At 45.2% G+C, this 15,939-nt stretch overlaps 1 protein-coding gene across 1 annotated transcript in view; it reads right to left on the reverse strand.

The window, feature by feature from the left end:
- Positions 1-7,015, reverse strand: part of LOC112104636 (trifunctional purine biosynthetic protein adenosine-3-like) — a 43,004-nt gene extending 35,989 nt beyond the window's left edge. Inside the window, exons 1-4 of the mRNA XM_026651696.1 lie at positions 6,871-7,015; positions 4,758-4,853; positions 2,355-2,529; positions 627-738 (exon numbers count right to left, since the gene is read on the reverse strand). Of these exons, the coding sequence (XP_026507481.1) occupies positions 627-738; positions 2,355-2,529; positions 4,758-4,853; positions 6,871-7,015 (528 nt within the window). The remainder of the gene's footprint in view (positions 1-626; positions 739-2,354; positions 2,530-4,757; positions 4,854-6,870) is intronic.
- Between the last annotated feature and the right edge of the window lie 8,924 nt (positions 7,016-15,939).

Consider the following 15,939-nt stretch of genomic DNA (forward strand, 5'->3'; position numbering starts at 1 on the left):
GTAGAGGTGTATATGAAAAGAGCCAGCTTATGTTAATCCTGGGATTCTGGGCAGAGACAACCAAAGCAATGAAAAGACCACCCCCCTCAGATCAGAGAGGCACCACAGAACCCAGAACTTAATTGATTACATACGGGACAAAAAAATAGGGGTGAAGATCACAGATACAAAATGAGGGATCTAGAGGGGGAAACTGAGCAGAGAACACTGGTCAACACCCATTGCCATGAGAAAGGGTCAAAGGAATCAATAGATGCCACCCAGAGGAACTCTGCCCAGATATGTGCCTGGGCAAGGCATCAAGAAAATGGCCCACAGTCACAAGAAACAGACAGTTTTGGTGACTGAAGCCTTCCGTTTACCCAGAGAACAGGTACAGCATAGACAGCAGCAGAGTAAGCTTCCCAGTACACCAGCCCTGAGCTGGAGGGAACCTCCTTAGGTTAAGAAAATAATTCAGTTTCAAGGTCCATTCAGCTCTCAGCCCAACAAAGTGGTGGGTTTTGTGATGAAAAACACTTGTCTGCTTGGGCTAGAGAACAGAGTGAAATCCTCAAATTCATTTCTTCCAGGTCACCAGGCAACGAGAATCAAACCTCACAGTAGTTAAACAAAGGGTAGCTTACCTGCAAAATCTCTTGCACAGCTCTGCAGGCTTCCTCTTTGCTGGCTGCAATAATTATTTCTTTTCTAGCAGCTTGGCCACTAGCCTTTATAACCAGTGCAGGAAAGTCTGTGCTATAAGTGATGGCAGGGCACATTAGAGTCAGGATCAGACATCTCCAATGCATCCTCTAAAAGGTAAATTTCTAAGTTGAACACTTAGAAAATTTTCCCCTTTTTCTGAGGAATTATACATTAAAATGTACCCGCTTGTGCCAATCTTACATGTCATATTTTCAGATAGACTTAATGTGGTCTTGTGGCCCAAGCACAGGACTGGCAACCAGGAACTCCTGAGAACTAGTGCGGGCTCTGACATTCGCTCACTGTGCAGGTCACAGTCATAATTAATGCTGAGTTTTGCACTTAAAGCAGGGATTCAGCTACTTTGTTACATGAGGAATATGGTGTATTTTACTCAACATTACAGCATGTATTCTTTGAGCATAAAATGATTCATTATCCAATTCCGAAAGATAGCTTAACCACATTTTATACATCTTTCCTCCTCCCTCAGATATTGGATAGCCAGGGCCGGCTCCAGGGTTTTTGCCGCCCCAAGCGGCGGAAAAATAATAAAATAAAATAAAAAGCCGCAATCGCGATCAGCGGTACTTTGGCGGCAGCTCCACCACGCCGCTTTCTTATTTGGTGGCAGGTCCTTCCCTCCGAGAGGGACCTGCAGCCGAAGAACCGGACGTGCCGCCCCTTCCCCTTCGCCGCCCCAAGCACCTGCTTGCTGAGCTGGTGCCTGGAGCCAGCCCTGTGGATAGCAAAACTAAATGGAATATTTGAACAGATTATTCAGAACACCAGCATGCAAACAGACACACATTTTCGGATATCGCACGTTTTCTTTTTCATATTTTAATCCACTAACACAAAGCCCAATTCTTGACTTCAATTAGGAGCAGGAGCAAGCACAAAAAGCTCATATTCTGCAGTGCATGGCATGCCAATCTGGGATTGCTTTTCTTCTTTATGTTGTAGGTTCTTTTATGGTTTACATATCAAAGTTCCTTTGCATAACTGTAATAGAAAATAGTGTAGTAGAACTTGTTTGGGTAAAATTAGTAAGAAGAAAGATTTTATTTTTAAATGCCTGTTCTCATTGATACTACCACATGTAATACATGACATAAGAGAAAACACAATTTGTGGACTCAATGCATGGCAGGTGCCCTGCGCCCCTCCTCCTGTGGCCGGAGAAGCCCCGGGCTAGCGGAACCCCAATCCACTCCCGTCGCCAACGGAGGAGCCCCGGGCTGGCCTCGCTGTGCTGGATGACCAACCCGAGCTGGAGAATGGGAAAGGCAGTGCGCCTCGCCTCCCGAGACCCCCAGACGCCCAGCAGATGAATGCTGAGCTTTTTATATGTGCTATGCAGGTTCGGGGCAGCTGAGGAGGCAGTATCTGCTACTCAGCTTCCAGGGTTCTTCAGTAATCTCTCTGGAGTCCAGGGAGATTACTGATGAACCCAGGAAACTGAATAGCAGATACCGCCGCCTCAGCTGCCCTGGAACCTGCGTAGCACATAATAAGCAAAAACCCGCAACCTACTGTCCCGCCGCAGCGGCTCTGCCAGGGGAGGTTTAGCCTTCCCTGGCCTATTATACTCACCACCCATGGGTAAGACCAAATATACAAGATACTTGAAAAAGTGAATAAGCTTCAAGTGACGGATGGTTTACCTGGTAATAAAGCTACAAGCTTCTTGAGGATTGGCAAATGCTTTCCATCTTGCTGTTGGGATCCTATGACAATCCAGAAAGGCTTTGGCAAAGCTTGTATTGGTCTCTAGCTGAGTTGCCTTGGCTGAGGGACCAAAACATCTAACTCCAGCTGACATCAAGTCATCCACAATTCCTAGTAATTGAAAAGTACCAAAAGATAAATGCACTCAAATATTCAAATGTCTACCTAAGATGGCCTTTTTATTCTATAAGACCGTGGTTTTCAACCTATGGTCCGCAGACCCCTGTGGGTCTGCAGACTGTGTCTAATATTTCCAAAGGGGTCCATACCTCCATTCAAAATGTTTTAGACGTCCACAAATGAAAAAAAGGTTGAAAACCACTGCTATAATAGAAAAAAGGTGGGTGAGGTAACATCTTTTATTGGACCAACTTCTGCTGGAGAGAGAGAGACAAGCTTTCGAGCTTATACAGAGCTCTTCTTCGGGTCTGGGAAAGGTATTCAAGAGTGTCAGAAGTAAATACAAGGTGGGACAGATTGTTTAGCATAAGTAGTTAACACATATTCTAAGAGACCATTCAAGGTGAAGTGGCCTGTTAACAACTCTCCGGTCATAGGACAAAAAAAGGGGGGTTAATGGGTTATACATTGTTGTAATAAGCCATAAATCCAGTTTCTTTATTAAGACCATAATTTTTAGTGTCTAGCAATGTTATGAATTTAAGCTCCCAGGCTCAACTTTTGAAGGTGTTGTGCAGGTTTCCTTTAAGGATGAGAACTGAGAGGTCAGATATGGAGTGATCATTTCATGAAAAGTGTTCACCCACAGGTGACGCGGTCTTTTTGTCTTTTGTCATTTTTCTGTGTGAATTCAAGACATAGTGACGGTCTTGTTTCACCCACTCAGTTGTTATTGGGGCATTTAGTGCGCTGGATAAGGTACATTACATATTGTGAGAGGCATGTGTAGGACCCATGGATCTTGAAAGAAGCGTTGTGCTGGGAGTTGATCATCGTAGCAGTGGAGCTATATCTGCAGGTTTTGCATCTGTTGTTATGCCAGGGTCTGGTGCTGCTTTGAGTTGGAGTGTCCTGATCTGTGGGGAGCTTGCTTTTGACAATGAGCTTGGAAAGGTTGGGGGGTTGTTTGAAGGCCAGAAGAGGGGGTTCAGGAAAGATTTCTTTCAGGATGTGATCCCCATCAAGTATAAGCCGTAATTGTTTAATGATACTCCCTGTGTGTGCCATTGTGGGGTGGTAGGTGACAACTAGGAGGGTGTGTTGGAGGGTTCTTTTCTTCTGAATTGAAGCAGGTTCTCTCAGGGTATTTGGGTGACCCATTCCATAATGCAATCTACTTCTCTAGTGGAGTGTCCTTGTTTGGTGAAGGCCGTTATTCTATAACATCTTTACATTATTGATGGGTTTGTGTGCTTTATTACCATTTTATTTTTGTTCTCATCCCTCATTTGAAAATATTCAGGGCGCTGTTAGCATGGAAGCCTACATTTCATTTGGTGCCCCCTAGTTCTTGTGTTATGAGGAGTAAATAACACTTCCTTATTTACTTTCTCCATACGAGTCGTGATTTTATAGACTACTATCATATCCCCCCTTAGTAGTCTCTTTTCCAAGCTGAAAAGTCCCTAATCATTTTTGTTCCCCTTTTCTGTACTTTCTCCAATTCCAATATATCCTTTTTGAGATGGAGCAACCAGATCTGCATGCAGAATTCAAGATGTGGTTTTATATAGAGGCAAAAAAGAACTAGATACGTTCATGGAGGATCGATTCTATCAAGGGCTATTAGCCAAGGAGGGCAGGGATGGTGTCCTTACCCCTCTGTTTGCCAAAAGCTGGGAATGGGAGACAGGAGATGGATCACTTGTTAATTACCTGTTCTGTTCATTCCCTCTGAAGCACCTGACATTGGCCCCTGTCAGAAGACAGGATACTGGGCTAGATGGATCATTGGTCTGACCCAGTAGGGCTGTTTTTATGTTCTTAAGTACCTCCCAAAGCACCATCCAAGCAGCCTGCTACATCCTTTGCTATAGTGAACAGTTTAATGCTCAAAATGTTATTTTACAAATGGATTAAGCTACCTGTTTCATCATTTGGTTTCAAGAGACTTTTAATATTATTTTACAAAGCCTTGTAGTGAGATCATTCAGTTACTGCACATTTCCCACATGATGTCTAACGTACACAGCTATGAAGCAAAAATTAGACATAAAATAATCTTACATGTACAGTATAGAGAAAAACCTAAAATATTCTTACACTTCAGTTAAATTAAGGATAGAATACAGTTTAAAACTTCAATATGATTATTTTTCTTTTAAGATAGAAAAAGCCAAATGCCTTGAATTTAACAAGAGAATTTATTCTAACCTTACCAGCTCCCAAGTGTGCCTCTGGTCCAACTACCACAAGTCCAATGTTATGGTCTTTGCAGAACTGGGCAAGGATAGTATGATTGCTGACTAACACAGCTGAAAAGAATAAAGATATATAATTAAGTTACAAGTATAAAACACTTGTACACTGAATCAAAGACAAAGGGGGTTATAATTCCACCCCCAAACAGTGACAATACAGTGTTGGAATAGGATATTATAGGCAAAAGGAGAGCTGAACAACTTAAAGGGTGTTAAGCCCTTACAGACGTTATCAAAACTGAAATAGAACTAAAAATGGAGTCCAGAATAGATAACTGAAAGTTATGCACAATATCTGATAAATATACAGTCATTAAATATTAATTACGCTATGTTTATTTTGGGTAGCCCAAGTAAACATTTTAAAAACATGTTTATACAAATGGACTAGCACATTTTAAAAATAAAAAGGGTTCAGAGTAGCAGCCGTGTTAGTCTGTATCCACAAAAAGAACAGGAGTACTCGTGGCACCTTAGGGTACGTCTACACTTACATCCGGGTCCGGATGTAAGCAATCGATGTTCTGAGTTCAATTTATCGCGTCTGGTTAAGACGCGATAAATCGATCCCGGATCGATCCCAGAAGTGCTCGCCGTCAACGCTGGTACTCCAGCTCGGCGAGCGGAGTACGCAGCATCGACGGGGGAGCCTTCCTGCCGCGTCTGGACCGCGGTAAGTTCGGACTAAGGTACTTCGAATTCAGCTACGTTATTAACGTAGCTGAATTTGCGTACCTTAGTCCGAAGTGGGGGGGTTAGTGTAGACCAGGCCTTAGAGACTAACAAATTTGTTAGTCTCTAAGGTGCCACAAGTACTCCTGTTCTTTTTAAAAATAAAAAGGCGTTCTAGCACCAGAGCTGCCTCTGGTGGGCGGAAGACGGAACTGCAGCACTTCTTAGGCAAAATGTATTTTATGCAGGAAAATACAAAATTCTATACCCAGTGCTGTAGAATTCCCCCAGGAGTAAGAGTTCATCACAGCACCCTGTTCGCAGAGCCAGGTTAGGACAGAGTGGGGCACACAGGGCTGCGGGGGGGCCACAGACTGCGGTTCAGAATGGCTACTCGGGGGTCAGACTGGTGCATGGGCTCAGGAGCTAGTGGGTGACAGTGTTGAGCCTGGGGACAGTGGAGAGGGGCTGCAGAGACCCATGGAGATGAGGGGTGTGGGGACAGGGGTAGATATGCCTGACTGAATGGGAGAGGCTTGGGGTCAGCCAGGATCTGCATGGGGGAGGCTTCCCAACACCCTAATAATCCCCCCCTCAAAGCAAAACCTCCCACCCACACCGCTATGCTCCTTCCCTCTCCCTCAGCTCTTCCATTACCCCTGACTCCCCCAAGTCTTTGCACTGCTTCTGACAGGTGCAGGAAATACAATTCTGTATTGTCATTTAAATGAATTACACAAAGTTCTGTATTAATATGCCTTGTGAGGAATCTATTTGTCCCCATGCAGCTGAGGAGCGATAAGTGCAGGAAGCGGAGGAGGGTGGGTGGGTGGGGGGAGTTTTGCAAAATTTTCTGCAACCAGGGGAGAAATCGGGGGGGGGGGGGGTCTGACCCAGCCCCAGATGCCGTACAGGGGAAGAGGAAGTCCCATCCTCCCCAGCCCAGCTGTGACTAACAGCTGAGCCCGGCAGAGGGTAGGAGCCACCAGCCAGGTCTTCCCCAGTCCCGTCTCCTGCCCCACAGTGATTTACCTCTCTGCCAGCTGCTCTAGGCACCTGAAACATACTGCTGGGCAGGGTTGCATGACCGCTCTAGTGCCTTCCCTTTGCTTCCCTGTCAGAAAGCCATTTTTCTGCAGGGAAGCAAAGAAATTTGCAGGGGACATAAATGCTGTGCATGCACAGAATGCCCCCAGGAGTAAGTGTTTTATCAGATAATCTGACCATTCAAAAAAAACAGACAGCAAAAATTATTTGCATGTGGTATAATTTGTGGAAAAGAATAAGACACACTGTTAATTTCTACTGATTCAACATATAATATTGAACAGTTTTTGTTTATATTCACACATCTATATACGTGCACAACTTGAAATATCATTTATTTGCTTTCTATTACCTGAATTTGAAATTTTTCCATTATCAGCTGTTCCTGCATTTCCTGGAGCAACTAGCACTTGTTTTACATGTGGAGATTGTGCCAATTTCCAGGCTAGAGCGTGCTCTCTGCCTCCACTGCCAATCACAAGCACTCGATCAGCCATCAGTCTGTGAAAAGCCAGTCACTGTACTTATTTCAGAGTCCTATGGGAAAAAACAAAACATATGAATTATGTCTCTAACAGCCACTCATAATTGGTAGCCTCAGTCATAGGCGTGCACAGCACATTTCATTAGGGTGTGCACCCAGGGAATTTTTTTTTTTAAAGGCGAACATCATAAAGGTGGGGGTGTGGGAGGGGGTGTGGGAGGGGATGCAGTGTGCAGGAAGGGGCTCAGGGCAAGGGATTGAGGCACAGGAGGGGTGCGGGGTGCAGGAGAGGTGCGGGGTGCAGGAGGGGGCTCAGGGCAGGGGGTTGGGGTGCAGGACGGGTGCGGCAGGGGGCTCGGGGCAGGGAGTTGGGGTGCAGGAGGGGTACGGGGTGCAGGCAGAGGGTTCAGGGCAGGGGGTTGGGGTGCAGGAGGGGTGCGAGATGCAGGCAGGGGGCTCGGGGCAGGGAGTTGGGGGGCGGGGGACAGGAGGGGTTCAGGCTCCAGCCCAGTGCCGCTTGACTGCGGCAGCGCGTTCCCTGCCTGCCTGCCCTGGCCCCATGCCGTGCTGCTCACCACATCCCTGAGCGGCCCATGGGGGGTGGGGGAGGGCACAGGGCTCCGCGCGCTGCCCTTGCCACGCCTCCAGGTACCTCCCCCGAAGCTCCCATTGGCCGCGGTTCCCCGTTCCCAGCCAATGGGAGCTGCGGAGGGCGGTGCCTGGAGCAACGCATGGAACCCTCTGCCCCCGGGGCCCCAGGGATGTGGTGCTGTGCCGGCCGCTTCTGAGAGCGGCGCGGGGCCTGCGGCACCACGGGGCCTGCGGCACCACGGGGGGCAAATCCCACAGGCCAGATCCAAAGCCCTGAGGTGCCAGATCCGGCCCGCAGGTATTAGGATGCACTTGGGCACACCTGGCACACCCCGTGCGCACGCCTATGGCCTCAGTCTAGTTCCCAGCATATAAGTATTCAGGTGACAAAAATACACCATCACACATGGTATTGATTGGCAACAGTGTTGGCCTTCTGGGTGAAATCATGGACCAACTGAAGTCAGTGGAAGTTTTACCATTGACTTCAAGGGGGTCAAGATTTAATCCCTTAAGTATACAGGCCAAAGTATAGAGCAGGGATCGGCAACCTTTGGCAAGCCCCCTGGCAGGCCGGGCTGGTTTGTTTACCAGCTGCGTCTGCAGGTTCGGCCGATCCCGGCTCCCACTCAGCCCGTGCCGCTTCCCGCAGCCCCCATTGGCCTGGAGCGGTAAACCACGGCCAGTGGGAGCCACGATCGGCCGAACCTGTGGACGCGGCAGGTTTGGCCCCGCCCCCCAGAGTGCTTACCCTGGCGGGCCGTGTGCCAAAGGTTGCCGATCCCTGGTGTAGAGACTGAACTACCCACCTAGGTCTGGTTCCTCCACAGAAGTACTGAGGCACATTGGCAGTGTGGGAAAGCTTATACAAATGCTGTTTTTAACTTACCTTTAAGGTGGTCTTCAATATGGAGGATGTCAATCCAGAAACTTTAATGAGCACTAAAATATGTAATTTTTTAAAAACAGCAATTGTCAAACTATAAAAATCAGTGAGAATGCTGCTTAGACTGAATAATGTGCTGAATACACTTGCTGTTTCCCCCCAAATACAGTAACTCCCCACTTAATGTCCTCTCGCTTAACGTTGTTTCAATCTTACGTCCCTGCTCAATTACAGAACATGCTCCATTTAAAGTTGTGCAATGCTTTGCTAGAACGTCGTTTGGCTGCCTGCTTTGTCCACAGCTAGCAGCTCCCCTATCAGCTCCCCTACGACTCCCCCCACAGCCCCTCCCGCCTACGGGCAGACCCCGCAGATCAGCTCCTTCCCCCTCCTCCTGCCCCCAGCAATCAGCTGGCTTGTGACATTCAGGGGGCAGGAGGGAGGAGCGAGGACTCAGCGCACAGGGTCCCCCTCCCTCCTGAACGCCACAAACCAGCTGATTGCTGCGGGCAGGAGACAGGGGAGGGAGGGGAGAGGCTGCGTGCCGAGTCCTCGATCCTCCCCACCCGCCTGCCCCTTGAACGTCGCAAGCCAGCTTATTGCCGGGGGCAGGAGGCAGGGGAAGGAGGGGGGAGGCGCGAGGACGCGGCGTGCGGAGTAAAGGGGGATAAAGGAGGGAAGAAGAGGTGGGTTAAGGGTGGGGGCTTAGGGGAAGGGGTGGAGTGGGTGGGCCGAGGGTTGAGCCCCCGCCCCTGCGCACCGTGCTTCTCCTAGCCTATAGCACCTTCAGCCTCCTTGCCTGCCTCATTGTCTCCAGTGCCAGTGGGCTGTGCCTGTGTGGGGTAAGGCAGGGGCACCTCCCAACTTTAGTACTGTACTATATGGCAAAAAAAAATTTTCCCTGGAACCTAACCCCCCCATTTACATTCATTCTTATGGAGAAATTGGATTCGCTTAACATCGTTTCACTTAAAGTTGCATTTTTCAGGAACATAACTACATTAAGTGAGGAGTTACTGTACACTGACATTTAAAATTGTTATCTCAATAGTATTTCTTGGCAGATTTGTTTTGATGTATTTCAGAAACACTATAATATGCAATGTATTTTACATCTGCTGATTTAGTTTTTCCAATATGAAATTAAAATGGGCACATATAAATGTCATGAACAAAACCAATCCCAGAATATGACCTTTAAGATAGATACTATTGACATTAACCAATCTATAGCCATGAAATACATAATAAATTAAGAACACCATACAAATGTCAGCTTTCCAACCAACACAACATTGCTCTTTCTCAGGAACAGATGATCTGTGGGGAGCTTACTGTATAGCTGACAAACAAAATCAGAGACAATATTTAAATACAAAAGCATTATGTTTAAGAACAGATTTTAGTAAACTGTAACCTTTTAGGAAGGAGATTTTGGTTCCTAGCAGAGATGGCACAAATATCGATAAAATAATGATTGATTATATACATTTCCAAAATGACTGAGCTGATCAAGTATAATGTCCACTTTAAAAAGTTTTATAGACCCTCTTTTAGGGGACTTTCTTCTGCATCTACAGGGAAAAGGATTACTTTATATAATAAGTCTTTTCCATTTTTTTTTCTTTTTTTCAGAGTAAGGGTACTATACATTAGACACACTAAATACGTACATTAGATTACCTTGAAATAAAGTTAACTTTGTGCAAAAAAATTTAAAAGTTGGGTTCTTCCCTTTTTTGCTTCTTTATGAAAAGTTTGATTTTTCCTGCCCCTCCCTTTGGTCTTAGCTATATCAGAAATGTTAAGTCTGATCTTCCCTGTTGTTGCTGGAAGACTTTCCTGGGGTGTGTGTTTTACAGTACTGATTAAAGGATGAGAGAGCTCACAATAAACCAAAGGTTGAATTTGATGACATTTTAACAAAAACATCATTTATCCCAAATGCTCAGTACACACTGGAATTAAATAGCTGTTAACTAAAAAAGTTTTTAAAAAATTGATTTAAATCCTCTCCCCTCACAATTATTCAGTTTTCAACCTCTTCTTGACCCATCATAATTTCACTAGTTCAGTAGAGTCTTTCAAGGTAGAATAGATCTAAATTTCTAATGGAGGGTGGGAGGCAGGGAAAACACACACAAGCAGAAACCCCTTCATGCTTATCATAAAGAAGAAAAAATGAGAGTGCTTTCCTCTCCCTTCCCCCCTTCTTGCAGTCAACTTAAAGGCATCTTGGCAGGAAAGGGAGCTAGTGGAAGAACAGAACTTACTTTAGAGGAGATATGATGGGGACTCCCAGCTGAGACACCTCTGCTTGCCACATCAGGCAGTACTGCTCCATTTAATGATTCCAGAAACTCCCCAGCCAGATACAACCCCTTCCTCCTGCTCCCAGTTCAAATTCTTCTGTGTGATGACAGCGGATCCCATAGCCAAGGACGACAAGCTCTTGGGGAGCTAAGCTCTCCAAGCCATGGAGAAGGACAAGAAGGAGGGCGTGTGCTCCCATTCTCCTTTTAGCAGAAGAGGGAGAGCTGTACTCCCCCTTACTTTAACTCCTGCTGGTAATGCAGGTGACTCACTCCTTTTAAAAACAAAACAATATAAAACAGGATGCCCCCCAAAAACCTATGTAACATTTGTTAGTCTCCATTCTTTGAATTTCTTACAGGAGAGCAACAAATAATATGGCATTACTTCTCCACCAATCAGTTCTGTATTTTGCTGGTAATCCACACAAACTCTATATTCCCCATTCCCTATAAAAACAAAGATTATAATTTCTGAACTGAGACATTAGTCAATGTACTCATCAGTCTGTGTCATTTAACTGCACATTTATGGCCCTTTTCAAGTAATGAATCTCAAGGCAACTTTCTATAACAATAAAACAAACATCTTTGGTAACAGTACAGAAGTTAAAAACTGTTCTTTTCTGATGTCAGAGGATGGGAGAGACATTCTTTAAATTAATATTGAAGAGTCATTCCTTGATGTGCATGTGTAACTCCCCACAATCTCAAATCAGTAATATAAATACACTTTTAGATTTGTTTAAAATCTCCAATATCTAGCACATATTAAAGTTAAGTGTTTTTCCTTTAATCCTGAATTATGACATGGAACCTTTTAACCCTGTGGAAAATAAAATGAGGTTTATTCAGTGTTGGAGATAGGTACACAATAAGTAATATGTTCTATTCCATTCTTTATAGGTTCTTATACCATCCTCACCGCCATAGTATTTGAACACTTTCCAGTAGTGCATTAAGAGACGTGACTAACACCATGTTTCTAATACTACAGTTGTTTACAGAAAAATAAATCAAAATGTGCTGATATATCACTGAGCAAGACCTGTGTGTGAACTTCTTAAAAGCAGGCACACACTGAGGCAGTGAGAAATAAAAGTGTGTGTCTCTAAAATGCAATACATTCCTCTCACATCATTAAAATAAATAAATTTACATTAACAAACAACAGGATAATCCCACACATGCACACCTTCCAATTCCTTACATATTGATGGACAGATGCCAGATTTTAGCATCACAGTGTAAAAAGCCATGCACATTACAATAAGCTTAAACATCACCTGTCAAGTCACACATCTCTTTTTCTTTCTTCTAGTGAATGACAAACAGAGGGAGATTCCTTAGTTGAAATCCGATCAAACAAGCATACAACTGCTGAGGCAGAATTTGGTCTGTAGATATTTAAGCAATTTCTTCTTACATTCACAGGGATCCTGCAGTGTAGATCACAACAAGAATCCACACAATTCTGAAACCATGTCTTCTTCTACCCAATCACATAAGAGGGAGATACTGAAAATTTGCATTCATTCTAACTGCCCACAACATACTGCAATTATCTGACTTAAGTCATTTTCTTAGGTAGGATAAGAAAGAGACAGACAGACATACAATAATAAACAGAGAGAAAATAAGAGACACAAACTGTTGAAATGTCTAACACCCAAACAAAAACACTTCTTCCATGGCATCATTTCCACTTCATGTAAATGTTTAGGTTTGCTGCAGTTTTCATATACAGATCAAACAAAAGGAGAACAAACTGACTACACAGGGCCAGATTCAGAGGGGATGTAAGTGATGGTATAAATTGCATATTCATAAAACAGCATAAGCAACATAAATTGGTGTAATTTACTTCAAGAGAACAAAGTGGCAAAAATGCAACAGGAAAAGCAACATATCAGGGTACAATCCAGACTAATGAGTTGCTGTGTCCCTCCTGCCCTCTAACCTGGGGTGCCTTTTACAATGCTTTGCTGCTGCTGTAGCCTCCAGCATGAAAGTCATTCCAAGCTATGTCTGTGTGTGTGCTGCAGCCAGCCACACCTGGGCTCTTACCAACCTTGGTTATAATGCAGGTGACTCCAACACACCCCCAATATTAGATTTCCCCCCAGAAATGTATGTCCTGTAATACCCACCCCTCTCCTGGACAATACAAGTTTATATAAAAGTCTGTTATTGCTTTAAAAGAAATAATTTCCACAGAACCTGCCACCTCAAATGGAGTTTCCCAGACACTTCAGTTTAAACACATTGGCCTAGATAAAACAATAAAGTAAGTTTATTCACTACAAAGAGAGATTTTAAGTGATGTACAAGTAACGAGGCATAAATCAGAAATGGTTACAAGAAAATAAAGTTACAACTCTGATGGTGCTTAACTTAAACTATATCAGAATCAAGCAAAGTAGTTTCTCACCATACACTTTCAGCAGTCTTACTGATCAAACTTCTTAGGTCAGGCTGCAATTAACAGGAAAGGGAGGCGGAAGGAGTGTGGAACTGAAACCTCATGCTGCAGCTTGCTGTGAATGGTAGGGACAGAGCCAGCTCTAGGTTTTTTGCTGCCCCCCACCCCAGCCCTGGGCTCCCCCCGCACCCCCATGTTGCCCCAGCCCTGGGCTCTCCTCCCACCAGCATCTCCTGCCACCCCAGCCCTGGGCTCTCCCCCCAACCGCATTTCCTGCCGCCCCAGCCCTGGGCTCTTCTCCCCCCCACACCTGCACACCCTGCTGCCCCAGCTCTGGCCCCCACCTGCACCCCCCTGCTGCCCCGGGCTCTCCCCCCACCTGCATCTCCTGCCACCCCAGCCCTGGGCTCTTCCCCCCCGCCCCCGCACCTCCTGCCGCCCCAGCCCTGGGCTCTCCCCCAAAGAAAGAATTGGGTGGACTAAATGGACAGTGCACCTCTCTATCTGAAGCCTAGCAAGGGAGGTACGTGGATCCCACTAGAATTTAAAATGAAAAGTAAGGGAGGGGAGGCTCTGGACCTGGGCAGCTTTAGATACAGTACCAGGCACGTAGGAGGATTTACACTTCTGAGCCATGGAAGCAGAAATTGATTTTTCCTTTCCAGATTTAGCTAATATTCAGAAAGGGAATCTAGCACCTGCCTTCCAGATCTGAGCACTCCTGAATTTTGAAGTGTTCAAGCTCAATTTGGGCAGCTGTTACTTCATTTCTCCCAAATCAAATATACTGATCCACTGTAACTTGCTGTAGAAAAAGTAGAATAAATTGAGCAAGAAATGCTTCCCAGTGGTTATTAGGACTGGAATTGCTATTTTCAACAGCCATTGCTTTTTTTTTTTTTTAGTTTTGGTTTTATTTGTTTAAAAGGAAGACAGTGATATTGCATTGGCAAATTCCCCATAGAAACAAAGACTGGAACAAAAGAATAATAAAGGCACCTCAACTTTTCCTCATTTATGTAGGACAGTCTTATAATATGCATCCAGATATCCTCCAATCACACAAGCTGAAAATTGTTCCACTTTACTGCAGTTCTGTAACCATATGGGAACCAATCCTGTCTGTGTTCTGTGCACATCCAAAATTCCTGCTGAATGACCCGCCCTGGGAGCGAGTTACCAGTGACCCAGGGCTGGGGTGGCAGGAGGGTGCAGTTGGGGGGGGAGGGGAGAGAGAGAGTCCAGGGCTGGCGTGGGGGCAGCCAAAAATTTTTTTGCTTGGGGCAGCAAAAACCTAGGGCCAGCTCTGGCTGTGAATGCATCTCCAGATGACATTCGGGAGACAAGAGAGTCTATATGGAAGGATATTCCCTGCTGCTTTTTCCTCATCTAATTGAGGATACTTTGTTTCCCTACCTGCTTGATGACTCTGTTTACTGCTTAAATGCAAATTAAGCAGAGCACACATTCCTTTGAGACAGACCTGTCTGCCAACTTCAGTTTGGAATATGTGTTAATAACATCATAAAGTGGAATATTATAACTTCACATATGACGTTGCCACACACATTTTATCAGGACAATAATGACCAGAAAATTATGAGTTTTCAAATAACTCACAAGGCATACTTTGTACAAAGATTATTACAGTAGTAAGTGCGGTGTGGACACATGAGGTACATTCTATCACAAGCGTGTAAAGAATGATGAAAGAGGCCTCCTTTTACACAGTTATGTTAGTGCATAGGCGCAAACTTCTACTGGCACCAGTGGATGCTCGACCCCCTTCTGCCCCAGGCCCCACTCCCTCCTGCCCCCCTTCCAACCCCTTCCACAAAGTCCCCACCCCAACTCCGCCCCCTCCCGCACCTTAGAGACTAACAAATTTATTTGGGCATAAGCTTTTGTGGGCTAGAACCCACTTCAACAGATGCATGGAGTGGAAAATACAGGAGCAGGTATAAATACATGAAATGATGGGAGTTGCCTTACTAAGTGTGAGGTCAGTCTAATGAGACAATTCAATTAACAGTAGGATACCAAGGGAGGAAAAATAACTTTTGTAGTGGTAATGAGAGTGGCCCATTTCAAACAGTTGACAAGAAGGTGTGAGTAACAGCAGGGGGAAATTAGGTTTAGGTTTTGTAATGACCCAACCACTCCCAGTCTTTATTCAGACCTAATTTGATGGTGTCCAGTTTGCAAATTAATTCCAGTTCTGCAGTTTCACATTGGAGTCTGTTTTTGAATTTTTGTTGTTGAAGAATTGCTACTTTTAGGTCTGTTATTGAGTGACCAGGGAGATTGAAGTGTTCTCCTACTGGTTTTTGAATGTTATAATTCCTGATGTCAGATTTGTGTCCATTTATTCTTTTGCGTAGAGACTGTCCGGTTTGGCCAATGTACATGGCAGAGGGGCATTGCTGGCACATGATGGCATATATCACATTGGTAGGTGTGCAGGTGAACGAGCCCCTGATGGTGTGGCTGATGTGGTTAGGTCCTATGATGGTGCCCTTGAATAGATATGTGAACAGAGTTGGCACTGGGGTTTGTTGCAGGGTTTGGTTCCTGGATTGGTGTTTTTGTTGTGTAGTTGCTGGTGAGTATTTGCTTCAGGTTGGGGGGCTGTCTGTAGGCAAGGACTGGCCTGTCTCCCAAGGTCTGTGAGAGTGAGGGATCGTCCTTCAGGATAGGTTGTAGATCCTTGATGATGCGCTGGAGAG

This window comes from Terrapene carolina, unplaced genomic scaffold (genome assembly GCF_002925995.2).
Source record: "Terrapene carolina triunguis isolate 2854851 unplaced genomic scaffold, T_m_triunguis-2.0 Scaffold31, whole genome shotgun sequence".
Classification (NCBI taxonomy): domain Eukaryota; kingdom Metazoa; phylum Chordata; order Testudines; family Emydidae; genus Terrapene; species Terrapene triunguis.